This window comes from Convolutriloba macropyga, chromosome 7 (assembly GCF_964194025.1).
Source record: "Convolutriloba macropyga chromosome 7, txConMacr16.3, whole genome shotgun sequence".
Taxonomy (NCBI): Eukaryota; Metazoa; Xenacoelomorpha; order Acoela; family Convolutidae; genus Convolutriloba; species Convolutriloba macropyga.
Window position 1 is genome coordinate 31401592 of NC_134474.1, and position 22226 is coordinate 31423817.

Genomic DNA, 22226 nt, shown 5'->3' on the forward strand with positions numbered 1-22226 from the left:
TGATTTTTGTACTTTCTTAGAGCTTCTTTTTGAATTTAATTTTGTAAGTGAAGTCTCTCCTTTCTGTTGGTAAGACAGAGAGTTCTTAGCTAGATTTCGGCGTGTTTTTGTTATAGTTTTCTTAGTAGGCATAAGTACTAGAAGTTAACTGGTGTAAGTTAACTTTTGCTAAGTATAGAAGTGTGCCCGTTTTCCTTTATAAGTTAGTTTGGGCAGAAGGTCTTTAAGAGAATTAAAGTCGCCTAGAGGGCTAACTTAGAGAAAAACTAAACCTAGGAATTATTTTCAAAACTTGTTGGAATTTAGAGGCTAAGGCCCCGAACCACCTTAGCTGAATTTTAAATTCTACAAATTACACTGAAAAACACGTACTGACAATTCCACGTAAAATTCTCACTCGTAAAGTGAGGGCCCGTTTATACGATCAGATTAATTAAAACACACATATTTGGTCAGAGAAAGGAATCAATTCCCTCATAGGTTTTTATTCAATTTTTATCTTGCCCACGTTATTTGTCAGTTTTGACCAGGTTCTTTTTGCTGCAAAATAAAATTCTAAGCATCATATTCGCTCCTGAATATTCCACAATATTACTGATAACAACTGTTCCAGTAAGATTTTGGTACTGATTTTAGTATATATTTGTACTGAGTAGAATTCTAGAATAGCCCACTGATGTTCCCAGAAATTCTAACAATGCATTCAAAAAACTGTCGTTTCTGTAATCAAAACATCAGCCGAAAAGATAACCGACAGAGGAAAAAATGAGCTACTTTTGATTAATGAATTATGTTTTAGCCATACTCGCCATTTCCCAAAAAAACCACCCTTCTGGCGTTATAACATACCAAAAACTCAATTATCTGGAAGTAGTCCTTTAGTTCTCATAAATGATCCCAAGCTTTATCCATTTTGCATGCAAATTTTCGCCCCAGACCTATTTCTAGAGTGTCCAATCTTCAAGACAACTATAATTTTTTAAATGCTAAGTTCATTTTTTCCGCTCGATATCTTTCCGGAAACACATTTTTCAATAAAAAAACGTCTTAGATTTTTTAAAAAAAATAGCTTAAGTCAAATTTTTCGAATGGCATACTGTTTGATACGTCTATTTGAATACAATACCGTTATCATCCAATTGGTCTCCTTTAATACACATCAAGAAAAGCCAACTATAGACTGTAATCAAGCAAATGATTTTTGAAATCAAAATAGTCTTTTTTCGTATTAAAACATGACCGAACAACGTCGAAAGAATTGCTCTGGAAGGACATTACAGACTAGCGCCCCTACCAAATGAAAATTGAATTAGATCAACACAAATTCTACAAAATGGGTTTTTTGTGGAATATGGTGACAAATTTTGAAATTAAGACTGTGGACTATGGTCAATTAATTATCACCATATTCCACAATTAATCACGTAAATCAAATTGGTAAATCAATTTCGTCTAATTGGCTTTATCTTCAAAGCTAGGTGTAATTACCGCACCAATCTGACAACTGAATTTCTGATAATTCTTAACCAATTGATCGCCCAGTAAACTTTAAACATATACTGATTGATTTTGAAAACTTTACAAGCTGGTCTTTTTGAGTTGACTCTGAAAAACATAAATATTGTTAAAGCATATTTATCTAAATATTATTAAAAAACTTTTTTATCTTTTATAACTTATATAAAAACTATAACTTTGAATAACATAGCTGGCAGATTGCCAAAAAATAGCCGCAATAGATTCGTAGATGGGCAGTCTAAAAAAACAGTAAAAAACACAGACCAAAAAATTCGTCTTTTCATTGAAGGCTGATCTGATATATTTTGATTAAAAATCTGTATAAGTTATTGCTGCCTCTATTAGCTGATGTCAAATAACCTTCATTTAGAGTGACACACACCCATTTGACCTTATCTCTTTGAATTAAAGTAAATAAAAGTCAATTTCAAAGTGAGGAAGTCATTTTTGAGAGTGAGTAAGTCAAGTGTGACCAAAAATTTAATCACGCAAATGAACAAAAAACTCGCTCCACTAAGAGCGAAAAATGACGTCACACATGCGATTCAGTTGAAATTGCATCAACAATTGAACAAAAAGTGGCAGTGACGTCATATGGTCGTAACAAAAATCATGACGACGAAATAAAAAAACATAGCCGGACAAGTCCTAACGTACAATTCAAAGAATTCTCATTGACTAAACAGAACAACTAGACCTAGAATGGACTATGAGTGAATTGAGAAAACCATTTTAAAAAAATGAGATCAAAAAATCAGAAGAAAAACACAAAAAATCAATGTCAAAATGCCGCATGTGAACAAAAAACCACTAGCGAGAAATGAAAATTTAATTCAAACAAAAAACTAGACCTAGAAAGAGCTATGAATGGACTGGGAAAACAATTTAGAAAATCCGATACAAAAAATCGAAAAAACAGTAAAAATCAGAGTGAAATTGCCGCATGTGAACAAAAAACCACTACCGAGAAACCGAATTTTTGTTCAAACACCATTTTCGCACTCTATTTTAAAATTAGAGCGAAAAAAATTCACGCCGCAAAACCACTCGCTTTTTCGCCCCACTTCCTGTTTCGGCGTGACCAAAATCACTACTCCAATTTGACTTCAAAAATCATGAAAATGTGTGAACAGATCTTAAAAAAAAGACAGCGCCCCAATACAATTCAAATTCTTTGAATTGTAAAAATTCTTTGAATTGTAAAAAGACAGCGCCCCAATACAATTCAAATTCTTTGAATTGTAAAAAACCAAGAGAAGGCCAATAATAGCCCCAGCTATGGCTGTGCGGCTATTAATAAAAATTTTTGCTCTCAAATGTATTATGTACAAAAATTTATTTCATAAAGCAGTTTGTAATATGCACTATGAAGTTTGAATACTCCTGCACTGTCGGCTGGCTTACTTTGTTGTTTTGAAAGTAGCTGTATCAATCAAAGAAATTTGTGACCCAATTTTTTTGAAAAGATTTACCAACATTTAATTCTAGAATAAGTTAAAGTAGTCAGCCAATTCCTTCCGTGAAATTATTGTTGGCTAATAGAAGTTAGGAACACTGTTGTCACAAACAGTCAGATTTGAGAAGTAGGTAAAATTTTTAGTTCTCTACCTCGGCATTTCTAAATTCCAGCCACATGTTACATTTCGTCAAAGGAAGTATGATATGAAAACCATCGTTTGCAAGGTTTTCAATTGAAAACTTATCTGGTGTAGAAAAATCAATCGACAAATTGCTTTTTCAAATTTGTCCGACTGATACAAACTGCTATTTAACTTTCTGTCATTTAACAATTTTTATTATTTTAAGCACATATGTTCTGTTAATTTTCCTATTCTCTGGGCGCCATTAAATAGAAATGTTTAAGTCAAAATCATTCTTTGCAACTGTTTGCACAATTACTAGAAATTTTAGAAAGTAAGGAAAAAATAAGCAAACATTGAAATTGATCAAATGCAGTCCATGAAGTATTCTCGCTGGTTCTTCTCGCTAATGTTTGGTTAGAATCATCTTAGAATCAATCAAATTGCACTGAAAAGGCGCCATCTGTTACAAAACTATATCTGAGGAATTTCATCTGTTAATTCAATTTGCTAATTAAATCTTAGGAAGTTTGAAAGAAAATAACACTCAGCTGACTGAAACTCACATTTGTGCTAAAAGTGACAAGGATCCCAATTTCTGTATTCAATGCTGGGATGGCTTTCTGAAAATTGAAAGGAGACATGAAAAGCTGTTCAGAGTTCATTAATCTAACCGGGGCTGAGACTTGAGTAGGTATGTTTTTATCGTGAAGCTCATTGAGTCCTAAGCGACCATCTGCGCCCACACCCCAAGTGTAGATTACCCCTTCACTGCTAACTGCTGCTACGTGGGTAGGGCCACAATCAAAAGAGACGATATCGACACTAAAACGGAGTCAAGGTCTATTTACACCGTTGAACAAACCAGCTACAGTAAAATAAATTTAGTTTTGGTTCAGACAATTTGCAAGAACATTTTCCGTTTAAAACTTCCAACATCGACCATAGTTTTGTCAAACTAATTATTCATCAACATAGCCGGCAGATTGCCGGAATAGCTGCGAAAGAATATACATGCGTGCCGTATGATAGAGATAGAAACAGATACAGATATAAGTTGAAGAAGTTATCGACGCCGCTCAAAAAGTTATGTAAAAAAATTAAACGATAAATTAATAAAGCTTGTTAAAATTGATTGCGCAGAAGCCTTTTCATTAGGGACCCTTATTAAACATATGAGTTCCTTTGACCTTAAACTAATTCAAAATAAACTTAAATTTTAAAGTGCAAAAGTCATTTTATTGAGAGGTAAGTCACTTATGATCAAAATCTAATCACGCAAAAAACTTTTGCTAGAGAGAGTGAGAAATGACGTCACGCGCGCAAAAGCAGTTAGTGAGAGGAAGAAGTCATTCAGAAAATTTGACTTCAGCTTTGAGGTGTGAACAAACGTAAAACGAAAAAAGAGCGTCAGACGAAACAAAAAAACATAGCAGGACAAGTCCTGACGTACAATTCAAAAAAATTTTATTGACTAAACAAAAAACTAGATCTATAACGGACTATGATTGAATTGGAAAAACGATTTAGAAAAAAATCCGAACCAAAAAATTGAAAAAACAATAAAAACCAAAGTGAAATTGCCGCATGTGAACAAATACTAGCGAAAAAGAGAATTTTTGTTCAAACTCGAACACCGTTTTCTCACTCTACTTTAAAATTAGAGCGGGAGAATTTCAAGCCGCAAAACCACTCGCATTTTCGCTCCATTTTCTATTTCGGCGTGACCAAAATCACTACTCCAATTTGACTTCAAAAATCATGAAAAAAAGTGAACAGATCTTAAAAAAAACATAGCCGGAAGAATTCCGGAAACGACTCGAAGGACAAAATTGCCCATACTTATGACTAAACAACTAGAACGACTATTGTGAACCCTGAACCCCTTAAATGCCAATAAAAAAATTTCAGGAAGAATAGAAACGGCATTCAAAAACAAATCGAAAATTCAGAAACAAAATCATGAAATGTGTGAGCAGATCTTAAAACATAGCCGGAAGAATTCCGGAAACGACTCGAAGTGAAAATCCATTTAAACGCCATCCAAATGCTCATCAAACAAACCTGCCTTCACTAAATTATGATTATCTTGAAACAAAACCATGAAACAAAAAAGTAAAAAACAATAAAATCAAATCTGTTAAAATATGATAAAAAATCTGATCAAATTTTGTTATTAATTGAGATCCCAAAAAATCTACCTGTGCCACAAAATAATTTCAACAAAACAACTAGTACTTACTAAAAACATTTATGTGAAATTTTAAAAAAAATACTTGAGGCCTAATTATGGAAAAAAAGCTCTTAAAAACAACTTTCACAAAAAAACAGGAAAAAGTTTTTAAATTTTTTAATATTTTGAAAGCATATAAATCCACAGAAACATTCCCTTCAGCCAATAGGGTATCCAGATGCTCGCAAAACAATAGGCAAGTCATAATAGGCTAAGCAACTTGTCTAGAAACAGGAGAAAAAAACGAAGAACTGCAAAAAGTTTAGAAAATTAGTTCCAATTAATTTCTCAACTAAAAAATGATTCGTACCCACAAAACTATAACCAATTGTTATCCTAATATTGCTCAAGTAGAAGGGGTTTCTTCAATGCCCATTTGAGCCAGTAAAACAAAAAATCGTCAAAAAAACGCAAAAAATAGACCGAAAATCAGCAAAATACATTTAAACCTCCGAATTATCATAAAATTCATATGAATTTCCAGAAACCTTCAAACCACTACGGAAACCATACTAAAATTAAAACAAAATCATAACCAAACCTCTTAACCAAAATAAATGAAAAAATGCCGCACGTGAACAAATAATTTCGCTCGCTTAAAGAACTTTTTTCACACTTCAATTTCTCGCTCTCTAGAATACAGCGATATGAACAAAAAACCACTCTCTTTTCGCTCCACTCTTCATTTTGTTCAGCAACAAAATCACTCCAAATTTTTTCACGTGTTTCATTTCTCGCTTAAAAATTCACTTCAATAAAATTGATAAAAAAGGACTTCTCCAATACTCCTCTTCGAGTGGTAAAAAGACAGCGCCCCACTACAATTCAAATTCTTTGAATTGTAAAAAACCAAGAGCACCGCAATATAGCTCCGCTCAGCTTACAGCTTCGCAGCTATAAAAATAAGCTTTGTGAATTCTGCCAAAAATTCTAGTATTAGAGGGTTGTGAAAAACCAATTAGTTAAAAGAAAAAGAAACATGACAAAACTACACAACTAGTCTGCAATTTCCATAGAACAACAAGGCATCCAAAACAACAAAAAGTTTCATGCCACTCTCAATTTCATGCATTACAACTTACGACAACAAGTTTTCGATCAGCTTGGCTTTGGACGAGTTGTTCCAGTCTCCATGTCCAAGGCAGCCTCTGGTTCCGTCGCCAGCAGTCAATAGAATTCCATTGTCACATCCGAAAATGCTAAAGCCATCACCCGCTCCAACCCTTAAACAGGCAATCATCACAATTATCATACAACCGGGAGATGATTTAGAAAGTACTGAACTGCTTTCTAAAATGTTCTATTTTTTCAAAACATAATAAGTTCTCAATTTCATTTTTTTCGGGAACAGGGGGCGGAGGTTAGGGGCTTGTGATTGCAACATGCATTCTCAGTTTTTGTCCCTTTAGGTCACAATTCGGGCATTCTGTGAACATTTTTGCCCCTTATGTTTTTAGACCATCAGAGATACATAACCGACTAAAGCCGGGCGAATTACTCTCAAACTACCAACGGTAGCAGTCAGCTGGGGCTTACGGATGCTAGCATTAGGGTGTGCAATAGGGGGTGACGTGAGGGGGGAAGATGGAGGCACACACAGGAGGCGGAGTGAGGTGTTGTGCGGAAGAGGGTCGGACGGTGAGCGTGTTCAGGGGGTGAGTGCAGAGGGGTGGAGTGTTTTGAACTGTCTATCTAAGACTCTGAGAATCACCCTTCACATAATATGTCTCCTCTTCAGTTTCGATGAACCGCATAGTAAGACTGGTAAAATGAGAGCAGAGCGGAGGCTAGTAAGTGACTAGGTGATAAGAGAGCTAATAAGCCACTTAATGCTCTCTGGTTTAACCGATTATCCCGTTTTTGAGGACAAAAAAAATACATAACAAAAACCAAAGGACAAATATAATTGCTACAAATTTCGTTTAAGTGCATTTCGTTAACAGCATCTCAAGGTACTTTTTTATAAGGGCCGGAAAACGAAGTGCAGCGGCCCTCATATTCTCAAGAGAGCACTTCTGTTTTTGCAATAGAAAAAACGTTTAATTTTACTCATTTCCAACACAGCTAGGGGGACCAATTTTTTGTGATCAAGACATAAGGTAGATGATGATAAACAATACAACAGTTGCGAAGTCATCCAACTTTCCATCATTTTTGCAAGTTACCACCGCATCATTTAAAGGTTAATTCCCATCCATTATCTCAACGCTCAATCGGCAGGGGACCAAACTTTGACTGAAAAAGACTCAAAAAAAGGGTACAATAATAGGGTACTTATAGGGTACAATAACAACTCGAGGATCACCGAATTGGTGTAGATCTAGGCAAAACTAAAATGTATTGAAATTATCTCCAGGTGTTGATATCATCCATAAATACTACACACAAACAAATATATTCCATAAAGTGCACAAAGCTATCGCAACTTTGCCAAAGCAAATTGATACTAAAATAGTTTTTCGAATTTTTAAACATAGACGGCAAATAGTTACCGTTGACGCGCTTGATGCACATCGGGATTAAAGGAGAAGAAGCGAAAAAAATTGATCAATTTTTCCGTTTTTTCTTCAGAATCAAAAAGTTCTAATTTAGCTCTCGGTTTGTTAAATTCTACACCTATACTTAAGTCAGCTTCTAAACTGAAAGCGATCAAGCTTAATAATAATGTCAGCTAGCAATCACTCTAATGATCCTTGATAACCTAATGTTCAATGATTTAATGACCGGGTTTTATAGGTTTATCCCGTTTCGTTTGATTTTGATCTTTTGAAATTGACCGTATTCACAACATTGAGTAATTAAATGCATGAAAAAAGTTAAAATCCATTCAGTTGCAAGAGTGAGTGTGGTAAGTCACCAGTCAAGAGTTAAATCGTGACTTAAGTAAAACGAAAAACGTGATCGGGGTAAAGCGAATTAAAAATAAGGAGAGCGCCTAAATAATAGCCGTTGAGATGCTGAGTGCGGCTACTAAAAACTTGATTTTTAAGAAATGCAACTATGTCCAAAATAACTGCGAAAAATGTTGTCCAATTGCGCCTGCATAACAATGCGATATCATAAGCTCAGTTTTTAAAAATGATTATCGCAGCTTTCAGCGTAGAAGATGCACAAGTTAATACACTTTCATTCAACCTAATTTGTTTTCTATTTTTCCTATCCTGGCTATATAAATTTAAAAATCATTTTGCTTACTAGTTCAAATATTGGTTATCACCAATCCCAAGATACCAAAACTGCAATTTATCAAATTTTGTTAATCATTCAGTCTAGAGTTCCCGAAATGTTCATAGCTTTCATTTCTCAATTATCAAATATTTAGTTTTCTATTTTCTAAGTAAATGATCTACAAAAACTTTAAATTTGGGATTGAAACATAAAAAGGCAAAACTAAGTAAAGAAATTGACAGAATCTTTAAACGTGTCAATTTTTTAAATTGGTGTGCAAACTCTGCATATTCGGTTAGCTTCTAAAAGTACACTTTATTGAGCTTTCAAATCATAATACTAACGCCAGCTAGCAATAGCTTGAATCAATGTTGATAACCTAATGCACTTTGACTTAATGACAGGGCTTTATGTGCTAATACTGTTTCTTTCGATCTTTCCATTTCGCTCTTTTGACTTTGACCGTATTCACTACATTGCGTAATTCAATGCGTGAAAGAATTTAAAATCCATTCAGTTGAAACATTAAGTGACTTGAATCAAGCTAAAAATCGTGACTTATGTCAAACGAAAAACATGATCAAAAGGTAAGCGAATTAAAAAACACATATCCCGAAGAATTCCGGACACAGCTCGAAGAGTCATCTTTGTGAAAAGGCAACCTTTTAAATTGACTGATACCTACTAAATAAACTACTAAAAACATAAGAAAAAGTTGATTACTCTGTATACAATACCAGCAAAGAATACAATCAAAATTTTTGACGCAACTGAACACATCAAACTCCTCGAGAAATCATGTTAGGCTCTCAAACAATTTTTTCACAGAATAAATTAAATGCAGCAATAAATTTTTACAAAATTTATCAATTTCCAAAATTTTTCTCGATAAAAACACAATTTTATACCATTAAAAAAATAATCATTTGGTAATTAAATAAACTTTGTACAATAGCAGTTGAACATTAGCTGTTATTCATTATTGTGCATTAGTTTTAAAACCCAAACAACGCTATAAAACAGAAAGGGGCAAACAATTTATCAAAGTAATCATGAAAAAGACTAAGGAGACCTAACAAAATTCGCAAAAAATTGTATATTAACGAAACCTAGCCCTCTGAATAATCTCAGAAGAAAAGCCCCAGAAAAATTGTGATAAATAATAAGTGACAATTCAATTGCATACGAAGAAATTAAAGACAAAGAAAAACTATTAGTTTAAAAAAATTCAAAAATTTATAGAGAGAAGGCCGACAAAACCATAGGCCTTAGGAGAACGTTTGAAAGATATATGGAGGAATGTGAAGAATACAGATATTGTATAAGATAAACAAAAACCAATTCGTAACATTCTGAAACATCAAAATTAAACTCAAACCGGAAAATATAATCAAAAATTATCTGACAAAAATTGAAGTAGAATAAATGCATTTTTCACTTTTAAATAATTGAGGCTTAAAAAAAGAGCCAGTGTCCTGACTCAGTTAAAAGCGAAAACAGATCAATTTCAAAAATCGTGAAAAAACTCTTGAACAAAAAACATTTTGAAAATCTTGGAAAAACATTTGAAAATCTCCAAAAAACATCAAAAAATGAAGAAATTCATTAAAAAAAGCCAAAAACTGGCTTAAAAAATTGGGAAATGGGCCAATTTTGCACTTTAACATCATTTTTAGGCCATCAAAAACATAACATTATCATTTTCAGACCGTTATATATTCATGCAGCACAGATAAAAAACTTCTTTATGAAACTCATTTTCAATCAAAAAATTGACAAATGGACGAAAAGACGGCTAAAAACTGTCATCAAATGGACCATTCTCTTAAAAAATCGTTCAATCAAGTTAAAAAAATCGTTCAATCAACGCAGCTGATCAAGCAACTTCTATCGCTCATGAAAATTTATTTCACAGAGCAATTTCACTCATTTTTGCTTTTAGGTCAAAACGCCGTTTCAAAAAAAGAGTACTTCCGGTTAAAAAAACATAGGCGGAAGATTTCCATAAACGACTCGAAGCAGAAAAAAGACCACCTTCACTGATCTAAGGCATATTCTACATAATTATACTAAGCATTTTGAAACAACAGCAGAAAAAATATCGTGAGAAAACTAACAAAAGTAAACTTATACAATCTGATAAAATTTAAATTTAGTGACAACTCCAGAAAAAACTATTGGTAAAGAAACCTCTAAAACAGATAGTTTAGAACAAATTAGGAACAATTGACAGATCACCGAATAAAATACCAAATTAAAGAGGAAATCAAATGGCCATAAAGAAAAACTCGAAAGGGAAAGATGACGGACAAAACCGAAAAACAATTTCTCTAAAAAACTCTGCGCAAACACTAAATGCATTTTCCGAACAAGCAATTTGAGAAAATGTTAATTACATTTTCTCGTACATCAGTCACCCAACCAATATTTGACATAGAAGTAATAAACGACAATTAAAGTATAAGAAGAGCAAAACAACCTAAAGATATCTAGAACATCTGCTTAATATCAAATGAAATGTGTCCTGTTTAGCTTTCAAGATTCTTCCCAACAATGATTATTTGGCAAATTTTTATTACTTTGTCTGCCAGATCAGTCACCGAACCGAAAGGCGGGATAGATATCAATCGGCTGTTGGAAGCTGCTAAGATCAAAAAACATGAGAAAACAGTTATGTAATTTATGTTTGAGAAATTTGCCATATGACTAGATTTTCCGTGTCGCTTCAAAGTTGCAACAGCTTCAAAGAGACTCTCAAGTTAGAACTGACTTCGAGAAATAACAGCAGGAAGCTTAAGGTGAGAAGAAAGAGTAAAGAAAAACATACAAAAATCGGCAAAAATTTGATCGAATTTAGCCAATTTCTTAAAAATTTAAAAAATAGCAATAATGATGAACCACCACTTAAAGTGGTGGTTCATCATTATTGCCTTAAAAACCTTTAAATAGGCAAAATGGTAATAATAGATGAAGAGTAAATCTAAATGTCAAACATTTGCTTCAGATGGTTAAAAACGGTTACAAATGCACTAATATGAGTTATGATAATTGCGAAAAACCCCTTTGATAAAGAATTGGAATTAAAACAAAAGCCGAACGTGATAAAAATTTCGCACGCTTAGCGAAATTTTTTTCACACCTGCTTTTCTGTCTACTATATACAAAGTTTTCAACAATAAGACCAGAAAATTAGTCTTTCTTTTCTCCACTTTTCAATTCGCTGTCCACTTATCCTCAGCACTAAGTTATGACATGCATCAATGACTTCTACAGCCTGTTTCAAATAATGTCCAAAAATTTATCGATCCAAAATCAAGTACATATAAATATTTAATAATCATAGCTCAAAAAAAATACACGACCATGCTTCAGTCTAAACACAAAAACTGACAAATAGTTACACACATTTGCTAAACTATAATTCTTTGCAAAACTTTCAAAATGTTAAAACAATATATAAAAAAATAGTAAACAAGAAACCAATTTAATTGAATTTGAAAGATTAAACGTCAAAAAACAAATCAATTGGTAATAACACGACATAAAGACGTTCTATTAATTAAAACAGAAACTGAAAAATGGACAAAAATTGCCAAAAAACTGATTAGTAAGTGTATAATTTGATAAAAAACAGAACAGAACTCACGTTCAAAAGCGGTGTTAAATGCACGAATTGCCAATCGAACGTTGCCATATACATGGATTTGTCATAAAAAGGGTCCACTAAAAGATCTAAATGAAAACTCAAATATTAACCTGAAAACAATTGAGCCCACTTTATACTTCAAAAGTATTATTAGGCTCTCCAAAACTTTAAGGTATCCATTTCAGAAAGTTAAATATGGATGTAGCATCGATCAAACAAAATTACTACAAAAAACTAAGTTCACAGAAAAAATGAACCAAATGGACGAAAAATCGGCTAAAAACGGTTATCTATATGCGTCGTCCTCTCCACAAAATTTTTCGAAGTCGGGAAGTCATTCACTGAACGCTGCGCATGATCAAAAAATTTCTCTCGCTCAGCAAAAATCTTTTCCCCATGACAGCTTCTCTCACTTTTGCTTTTAGTCAAAAACGCCGCGTGAACAAAACTACTTCCTGTGAAAAAAAAACAAAAAAGACCGATAGAAAACCAATACTCCTCTTCGAGTCGTAAAAAACCTTAAAAAAACCAATGCTGCTCTTCGAGTCGGAAAAAAGGAGGGCGCCAAAATAAAAAGCCGTTAAGAAGCTGAAGGGGGCTATTAAAAAGACCAGAAGACTAATATAATTGCACAATTGCTACCAACTTTGTTTGAGCAATTAAACAAATAAAGATTTCAAAAAATTGACTAGGTCATACCTTACAATGGACTTGCCCCGAAGTGACTCGACTTCAGTCGGCACTGCACAGCTCTCCAGGCTCTCCTAACCCAACTGGCCTTTCGATCCTTCGCCCCATGTGAACACGCTCATCTCAGAAGACACGCACACTGTGTGAGCTGCAGATGAAGAGAACTGTACAAAACTCATAAGGTATCCAATCAGTTCAAACTTTCATTGATATTATTTAAGTGACTACGTTGTAAATTGAGAACGCAAGGTGAGGGACTGGCTTTAGTTGTAACTGGCTGAAACTTAGCATTAGCAATAATTGCGCGCCTGTGTGTAGGGGGATTCAAGATTGTTGTTTCTGTTTGATTTTAACTCGAACGGGAACGAAACTGGTTCAATTCGCATTGTCTGTAAGTTCAACTTAAACACCAGCGATCTCACGTTGGCGGAGTCTGGATAACGGTTATGTGCTCCGCTTTTCTGGAACCCGTCATTGCTCCTTTCCGTGTCCGACGTCAATCATAGACCACTGGCTCGTTTAGAACGATTATCAGATAACATTTTTATTCAGTTCCGGAAGAGGCATAAATAATAACTCAAGTGACGATGGTCTATATTGCAGATCTCGCTGAAGAATGTCTCTGATCAAAATTCTAAATGGTTGGTAAAATGTTGCTTTGATGGGCGCGAACTGTTCTTTCATAAATTTAGTAACGAGAGCTGGTAAATCTGTTCCGTCGAATTTTCGTTGACCACAGGCCATTTCATAGCGAACACAACCCAATGCCCAGACGTCACACTTCCCATTGTACTTTTTTCTCACACTACAAAAAACATTAGTGCTTAATTTTTACCAAAAAAAACTTTGCAGTGGAGAGCATAAAATATTTTTTTTAACAACTAAATTGAAAATATATCCCAGGTGTTAAATATTAGAAATTCAAAATGTTATATACAAAATTAGTACGTTTAATATCAAAATTAGTGCTTTCGTTTTTTAAAGGTAAAATAACTTCTGAAGCCACCAACGTTCCTTTCCAACGGTACAAGTTTGAGTTGTTGGAGCAGATGCTGTTTTAACATGCCTTTAAACTGTGAGCGTGATTTGATAATCCGGACTTCACGTGGAAGTTTATTGTATTTTTGGATGCTTCTTTTTTGTAATGATCGACTGCTCGAACTTAGTAGAATTAGCTGTTCGGTTGTTGTTTTTTCTCACTAAGACATTACCACTTAGAAAAAACTCTCAGTGCCGTCTGATTTCAGTAATGAAATATCATTCCTAAGTTTTGAAACACTCATCTGGCTTATTAGAAGTTCTGCAGGTAAAATGTAAGATTTTAATACGAGATCTCTGGATCTCTCAAACTTTTTTCTCACATGGCAAACATTAATTCCCAATTGATTTGTTGATCAATTTGCTGCATTGCAGAGAAATTCAAGTTCTGCAAAAAATAGAGCACTGAAAGTTACATGAGACAGGACTAGGGATATGAATAGCATTAATCGTGCTTTCAGAGGTAACTGATAGCGTAAAGGGTATATGGATCTAATCGCTGTGGCCATATTTGATAGGACTGTATTGGGTTGTACATGAAAGTTTAATTTAGAATCTATCATCATACCCAAGTATCTGCAATGACTTTGTGGCTTAATTTCCTGTCCCCGAAAAACTCTTGGATCAAAATTTTCATTTTCTTTCGAGACGCAAAGCAGTTCAGTTTTACCGGAATTCATGGTTTATTTGTTTTGCTTTAGATAATTATTTTTTCTCTCCAGTGTTTCAGAACCATGCTAAAATAGAAACTTGTGTCATCAGCAAATTTAATTATGTCGAAGTTTCCTTGTACCTTTTCTCGAAAACCATTAATTTAGAGAAGAAAAACTAGAGGCCCTAAAACCGTTCCCTGTGGAAAACCATGACGTTTCCCACCATTCTGAGTAAGCATAATTTATCTTACACTGCTGTCTGTTTTTAATAAAGGAAGCAAATAAATCAACTGCACTTTCTGAAAAACCGTACGCTTCAATCTTTTTGAGCAAAATTTCGTGCGACATTGAAATAAATGCTTCAGCTAGATGATGTTTAGCTAGATCTTAGCCATTGAAAAACAAAATCGTAACTGAGCTGTCTGAACAAGTAAATCCATGACGCCTCAAGTCTGCTCTAACCCCACGTGAGCCTTTTAGCCTCGACCTTAAAAAAGTTTAAAAACTTACCAGCTCAGGACTATGTAATAGAGGGTACTGAAAAGCAATTTCTACAAAATAACTAAACTAACAGTAAAAAAACGATCCAAATGGACGAAAACCGGCAAAAAACGGTTATCTATATGCGCCGTTCTCTCAACAAAATTTTTCGAAGTCGGGAAGTCACTCACTGAACGCAGCCCATGATCGAAAAATTGCTCTCGCTCAGCAAAAATCTGTTCACCATGACAGGTTCTCTAACTTTTGCTTTTAGTTCAAAATTCCGCGTGATTAAAACTACTTCCTGTAAAAAAAAAACAAGACCGATAGAAAAACAAATGTAAAACATAACCGGAAGAATTCCGGAAGCCACTCGAAGCGTCAAAACTTCGCTAACAAAACCGTAATTGCAGTGGAAGCCACTTACTTTTGTATTAAACCATTAACTCACTACCTCTCCAGGTCTGCTCTAAAAATTGGTGAAACTTAAACAACTGTCAACAAGAGAAACAAAATGCAGCAAAATTTTATATTATTGAAAACGTTTGGTAACGTTAAAAAATCCAAAATTATTCAGGTTGTCAAAAACCTGATAGTCTGAAAAAGCTGACAAGGTTATCAATAGCCCTCACATAATTCATGATTCTAATCTGAAAAATATCGCGAAAGCAAACGGCAGATAATAATCTTAGAAACTAAGTAAAGTCTTTTAAAAAACTCAAATTTAAGAATCAGAAAACACCAATAATTACACTTCTAATCACTGCGATTAAGACAAAAAACAACAAACACATACTGTTCCTTTTTGTACATAAGCTAGACAACATGATTTCATACTAAATCAAAAATAAAAATTATCATAGAAAAGAGATAAGCAGCAGAAGAAAATTAAAAGGCAAAAAATCGTTTAAATTAACACTAAGGCCGGAAAAAAGCTGCAGAAAATAGTCATAAGTAGAAATTTTGAAAGAAGCTTGCTATCAAACTCTCAGTAATGCCTTTTGTTGAATGAAATCAATTGAACACAAAATAAATGACGAAAATCTAAGAATAAGCTGAAATCGTTCATTTTTTACAACTGAAAAAAATCAATATACCAAAAACAAACTTAGGTGCTAGGACAAAGCTAGATTTATACTATTTAGAATGTGAAGAATATGGGCACAATGTAAGGAACACCGTAACAAAAAGACTTTCTTGATTTTTGAAAGTTTAAAATCAATTTAAAAAATTCAAGAAAAACGAATACATTTCATTGTTCAGCATTCAAGACAGAGAAAAGATAAACTCATCCGATACAAAAATCTATCCCTCTGAAGAGAACAAAAAATAAGAAAAAGCAGAATTCATAAATAGGAAACATTGAAACATTTTGCAAAAAATGATCAAAGAATTTTTAAGTTAGGACTGCAGTTATGAAAAAGTTTCAACTGTTTTTTCAAAACTTAACGACAAGAAATGATTGAGTTTTTATTGAAACGAAATTAAAGTCCCTCATTTCGCACAAAAAACTATTTCTAGCAATTACAAACATACCCGGCAGATTGCCGGAAAATAGCCGCCGTTGATTCCAATAAGCATGATTGGGATTGAACGAATAGAATATATTGAAAACAAGATTTTTGTACAAAAATATTTTTTAAGTCCGATTTATTTTGATGGCATTTCGTAGTTGAACATACTTCTGTTTCTTAGAGAGAGGCTACAGGGGCTACTATCAACACCAATAAGCATTAGAGGTGGTAACTAAGACTTATAGGAACGACGTTCAAATAGCGGGCATCTAAAATTGGGCTTTATGGTTTTATCCCGTTTCTATTTCTGACTTCAAATTTTTATACCGACTCTGTTCATTTTGAATTGCTTTGCTGTTGTTCAAATTCACTTTTAGCAGAATGAGAGAAGAGAGAAACTAGCCTAGAGAAGTCAAAAAGATTTCACGCAAAATGTCGAAAAAGCGGCAAAATGGTAAAGCGAAAAAAAGTTCGACGAAGTAAAAAAAAAACGAGCGCAATAATAGCCGGCTGAGAAGATGAGGGCGGCTATTAACAAAAATACAAACGAAAAACTGACGAAAATCGCAAAAAAAATTACCAAAATCGGATTGGCATATGTACAAATTTATGGAACAAAATTACATCGAGGTAAAAAGAGGCGTTGAGTATAGGAATTATCAAAGCGAAATTGCCATATTAACTGATTTCTGACAAAAAGACGGTTAAAAGATCCAAAAAATAAATTAAAAGAAAAAAGCCAAAAATTAACTTAAAAGATCAAGAATTATGTGCCAATGTTCAACTTGAAACGCATTTTCAGGCTCTGCAAAACACTGTGGAATCAATTTCCGAGGTTGACATTTCAATATAGTTTCGAATAAAATTTATTTCTACAAGGAACCAATTTAAAAGCAAAAAAATTGGGCCACTCAGACGAAAAAACGGATAAAAACGGTTATCTATATGTGCAATTCAGTCATAAACTACTTTTCAAAGTCAAAAAGTCATTCACTAAACGCAGCGCATGATCAAAAAACTTCTCTCGCTTAGCGAAAATCTGTTCACCAAGACAGCTTTTCTCACTTTCGCTTTTATGTCAAAATGCCGCGTGAACAAATCTACTTCCTGTAAAAAAAAACCGAGAGAAAACCAATCCTCTTCGAGTCGTAAAAAAAGGAGGGCGCCAAAATAAAATGCCGTTGAGAGGCTGACGGGGGCTATTAAAAAGACCATATGACTAATATAATTGCTACAAACTTCGTTTGAGAGCAATTAAACAAAAAGATTTGAAAAATTGACTAGGTCATACCTTACTATAGACTTGCCCCGAAGTGACTCGACTTCAGTCGGCACTGCACAGCTCTCCAGGCTCTCGTGACCCAACTGGCCTTTGGATCCTTCGCCCCATGTGAACACGCTCATCTCAGAAGACACGCACACTGTGTGAGTTGCAGATGAAGAGAACTGAACACAAACTCATAAGGTATCCAATCAGTTCAAACTTTCATTGATATTATTTAAGTGACTACGTTGGACAAATTGAGAACGACAGGTGAGGGGCTGGCGTTGGTATTAGCTGGCTGAAACTTAGGATTAGCAAAAATTGCGCGCATGTGTGTAGGGGGATTCAAGATTGTTGGTGACGATGGGAGTACTATGCTTCTAATAATTCTGTCTTCATTGAGAAGAGAAAAATGTACCTGTTTGATTTTAACTCGGAACGGGAACGAAACTGGTTCAATTCGCATTGTCTGTAAGTTGAACTCAAACACCAGCGATCTCGCGTTGGCGGAGTCTGGATTACGGTTCTGTGCTCCGCTTTTCTGGACTCCGTCATTGCTCCCTTCAAAGTCCGACTTCAATGATAGACCACTGGCTCGTTTAGAACGATTATCGGATATAACATTTTTCATCAGTTCCGGAAGACGCATATATAAAAGCTCGTGTGACGATGGTCTATATTGCGGATCTCGTTGAAGCATGTCTCTGATCAAAACTCTAAATGGTTGGGAAAATGTTGCTTTGATGGGCGCGAACTGTCCTTTCATAATTTTAGTAACGAGAGCTGGTAAATTTGTTCCATCGAATGTTCGTTGACCACAGGCCATTTCATAGAGAACACAACCCAATGCCCAGATGTCAGACTTCTCATTGTACTCTTTCCCCTCACACTACAAAAAAAACATTAAAGAGCTTAATTTGTACCAAAAACCCATTGCAGGGGAGAGCAAAAAATATCGTTTTTTAAAACAAGTAAATTGAAAATTTGACCCAGGGGTTAAATATTACAAGTTTAAAATGTTATATACAAAATTAGTAATGTTAAAAATCAAAATTAGTGGTTCCGTTTTTTAAAGGTAAAAATAACTTTTGAAGCTACCAACGTTCCTTTCCAACGGTACAAGTTTAAATTGTTGCAGCAGATGCTGTTTTAACATGTGTTTAAACTGTGAGCGTGATTTGATAATCCGGACTTCACGTGGAAGTTTATTCTATTTTTGGATGCTTCTATTTTGTAATGATCGACTACTCGACCTTAGGAGAATTAGCTGTTCGGTCGTTGTTTTTCTTACTAAGACATTACCACTTAGAAAACACTCTCAGTGCCGTCTGATTACAGTAGAGAAATATCATTCCTAAGTTTTGAAACACTCATCTGGCTTATTAGAAGTTCTGCAGGCAAAATGTCAGATTTTACTAAGAGATCTCTAGATCTCTCAAACTTTTTTCTCACATAGCAAACCTTTACTCCCAATTGATTTGTCGATTAATTTGCTGCATTGCAGAGAAATCCAAATTCTGCAAAAAATAGAGCACTGAAAGTTAAATGAGAAAGGACTAGTGGTTTGAATAACATTAATCGTTCTTTCAGAGGTAACTGATAACGTATAAGGTATATGGATCTAATCGCTGTGGCCATATTTGATAGGACTGTGTTGAGTTGTACATGAAAGTTTAATTTAGAAAGTTTAAGTTCAATCATTATACCCAAGTATCTGCAGTGACTTTGTGGCTTAATTTCCTGTCCCTGAAAAATTATTGGATCAAAATTTTCAGTTTCTTTCGAGACGCAAAGAAGTTCAGTTTTAACGGTATTCATGGTTAATTTGTTTTGCTTTAGATAATTATTTGTTTTCTCAAGTATTTCAGAAACACATTTTTCCAGTTCAGCGACATTGTTTCTGCTAAAATGGAAACTTGTGTCATCAGCAAATTGAATTATGTCGAAGTTTCCTTGTACCTTTTCTCAAAAATCATTAACGTAGAGAAGAAAAACTAGTGGCCCTAAAACCGTTCCGTGTGGAACACCATGATGTTTCCCTTCATTCTGAGTAAACATCATTTATCTTAACACACTTCTCTCTGTTTTTTAGGAATGAAGCAAATAAATCAACTGCATTTTCTGAAAAACCGTACGCTTTAGCTAGATGATGTTTAGCTAGATCTTAGACATTGAAAAACAAAATTGTAACTGAGCTGTCGGAACAAGTAAATCCATGACGCCTGACGTCTCAACTAACCCCACGTTAACCTTTTAGCCTAACTTAATTAAGTTAAAAAGCTTACGAGCTCAGGACTGATGTAATAGGGGGTGCCAAGCACTGTGCTTGCTAGTCGCCTAGTTGATGTCATCATCTTAGAAATGCCGAAGTCACCCAACTTCACAGTCCCCTCTTTGGTCAGAAAAATATTGTCAGTTTTGAAATCTCTGAAACACATAGTCGAAAATAAGTTTTATCATTTAACACACGGTTAATCAACGGTTCAAAAATAACCGACCAAACGCTTCAAAGAGACTGATTTTCCACCTATATTGAGATCATGAAGTACGTTTGACTAGCCAAAAACAGTCTAGCTGACTAGTTAATGAAGTTTAGAAGCGCTAAATCTCTGGTTGAACCACACCTCTAGTTCACGAAGAGACTGAGTTCAATGCAACCCGACAGCATATTATAAGTACTGCACCCACCCATCTACTGATTTCTTTGGCCATTCCTAACAATTTTGCACATTTTTCTCGCAAGATGAAATTGAAATTGGACGAATCAGATTTGTGATCCTATTTTTTTTTCAGACGCTGATTTTATAAATCTTCGCTCTTGACATGTGCTGACCTGTGAAGTATGTGGTGACTGTGAATATGTCGGAGAGCTGCCACCATCTGTTGAAACAAGACAAGAATGTCACCCTCTTCCATTGGTTCCTCAGTTCCTCTCTGACTTAGCATTTGCGCAAGAGTACTGAAAGTCATGTAGAAATATATAAAACATAAGTAATTCCTGAAACGCGTGGAAAAAAGTGGTACCCTTAATTAAATCTATTGAAAAACTGAATCAGTCGTCAGCAACAGTTGATCAAGTTAAACTTTTAAAGCAAATCAACTGAAAAAACACGACATTAGTTAAGCCATTTTCTTACACCCCAGTTCAGATCAAAAACTTCTGAACAGCAATTCAGTTAGTTTCTACGGGAACGAAGATGAGCGTAGACCTTATTGGCGACGAAGATGCCAATTCTAATTTTCTTTCGACAACTTGAAAATCACTACGGAAACTTCAAATGACGTCTTAGAGGTTATTGTATACCACTATAACCACTGATAAAATTTAAAGAGAAAAAAATGGCACCAAATTCTGCGCACTTGTCATTTGAATTCCAGTTGCATACGCCCTCAATTGAATCAGCTGCGAAAAATTGTAAAAAAAAACATAGCCAGTAAAATATCGGAAACCACTCGAAGAGTTGTGCAATACAATCTCAAAATTACAAAAGCAAAGGAAAAGCCGGTCTTCTATCTATATCGGAAACATCAAAGAGAAAATAATAACATGCATAATAGAAATATAGTGTTTTAAAAAGCAGACGCACTTTTTAGTTTGAGGATGTGCGGGCGGGGGATAGTTAGGTGGGGGAGGTAGGTAGGTAGGTAAGTAGGCGGGGGTGGGGGTAGGTAGGTGGGGCTGTGGGTAGATGGCGGGTTCTGTAATTGAGATAGTCAGGAGCGACTGTTATAGACCTTTCAACCTTATTGCCAGCCGTACCTAATCACTATGTAAATCACTAAGTCAATATTCGAAAACAAAAGTCAAAAGTACAAATCATGAAAAAATTTGCTTCAGCTAAAAAACCAGTAAAATCCCAATACTCCTCTTCGAGTCGTAAAAAAACCAATACGCTTAAAATAATTGCTTCGAACATCGCTCGAGAGTAATTAATAATTCAGCAAAAAAAAACAAACTAAGCAAAAAAATTAACCTAAACATAAACAAATGTCGGAAGAATTGTTCTTGAACGACAGCGACAGGTGAGGCTGTAGCTGTTAATTCAGGGGCTGTAGCCTAGATCAATTTCTCTTTATGGGTGCAAAAAACCCTTCCCCGCCCGGGCTTCGAACCATTGACCTCCCGAATACAGTGACCCCCCCAAGCACTTCCAACTGCGCCAACAGAACTTTTTTTGCTGTGCTGCAACCAATTTATATTAGCAACAAGCTTTACTTGTGAGTGAGAGCAATAGAGATCACTCAAAAATGAATAACGAAAGCGCGAAAAAGTCACTTGAGAAGTCAAAGAATGTTCTAGAAGAAAAGCGCAAAACTGTCAAGCGAAAAATTTGCATAAAAAAGACACACGTTTACAATAATTGCTATGAACTTCGTTCAAAAGCAATTAATCACTATGTATCAGTAACTAAGCTACTGTTAAAGTGAATTGTCTGAAAACA

The 22226-nt window shown here is 34.7% G+C and overlaps 1 protein-coding gene across 1 annotated transcript in view; it reads right to left on the reverse strand.

Annotated features, from left to right (window-relative positions):
- Positions 1–22226, reverse strand: part of LOC142342782 (uncharacterized) — a 123135-nt gene that overhangs the window by 63960 nt on the left and 36949 nt on the right. The window contains exons 6-11 of the mRNA XM_075394347.1: positions 20618–20743; positions 20070–20211; positions 18203–18673; positions 17812–17966; positions 6414–6554; positions 3773–3923 (exon numbers count right to left, since the gene is read on the reverse strand). Coding sequence (XP_075250462.1) covers positions 3773–3923; positions 6414–6554; positions 17812–17966; positions 18203–18673; positions 20070–20211; positions 20618–20743 — 1186 coding nt within the window. The remainder of the gene's footprint in view (positions 1–3772; positions 3924–6413; positions 6555–17811; positions 17967–18202; positions 18674–20069; positions 20212–20617; positions 20744–22226) is intronic.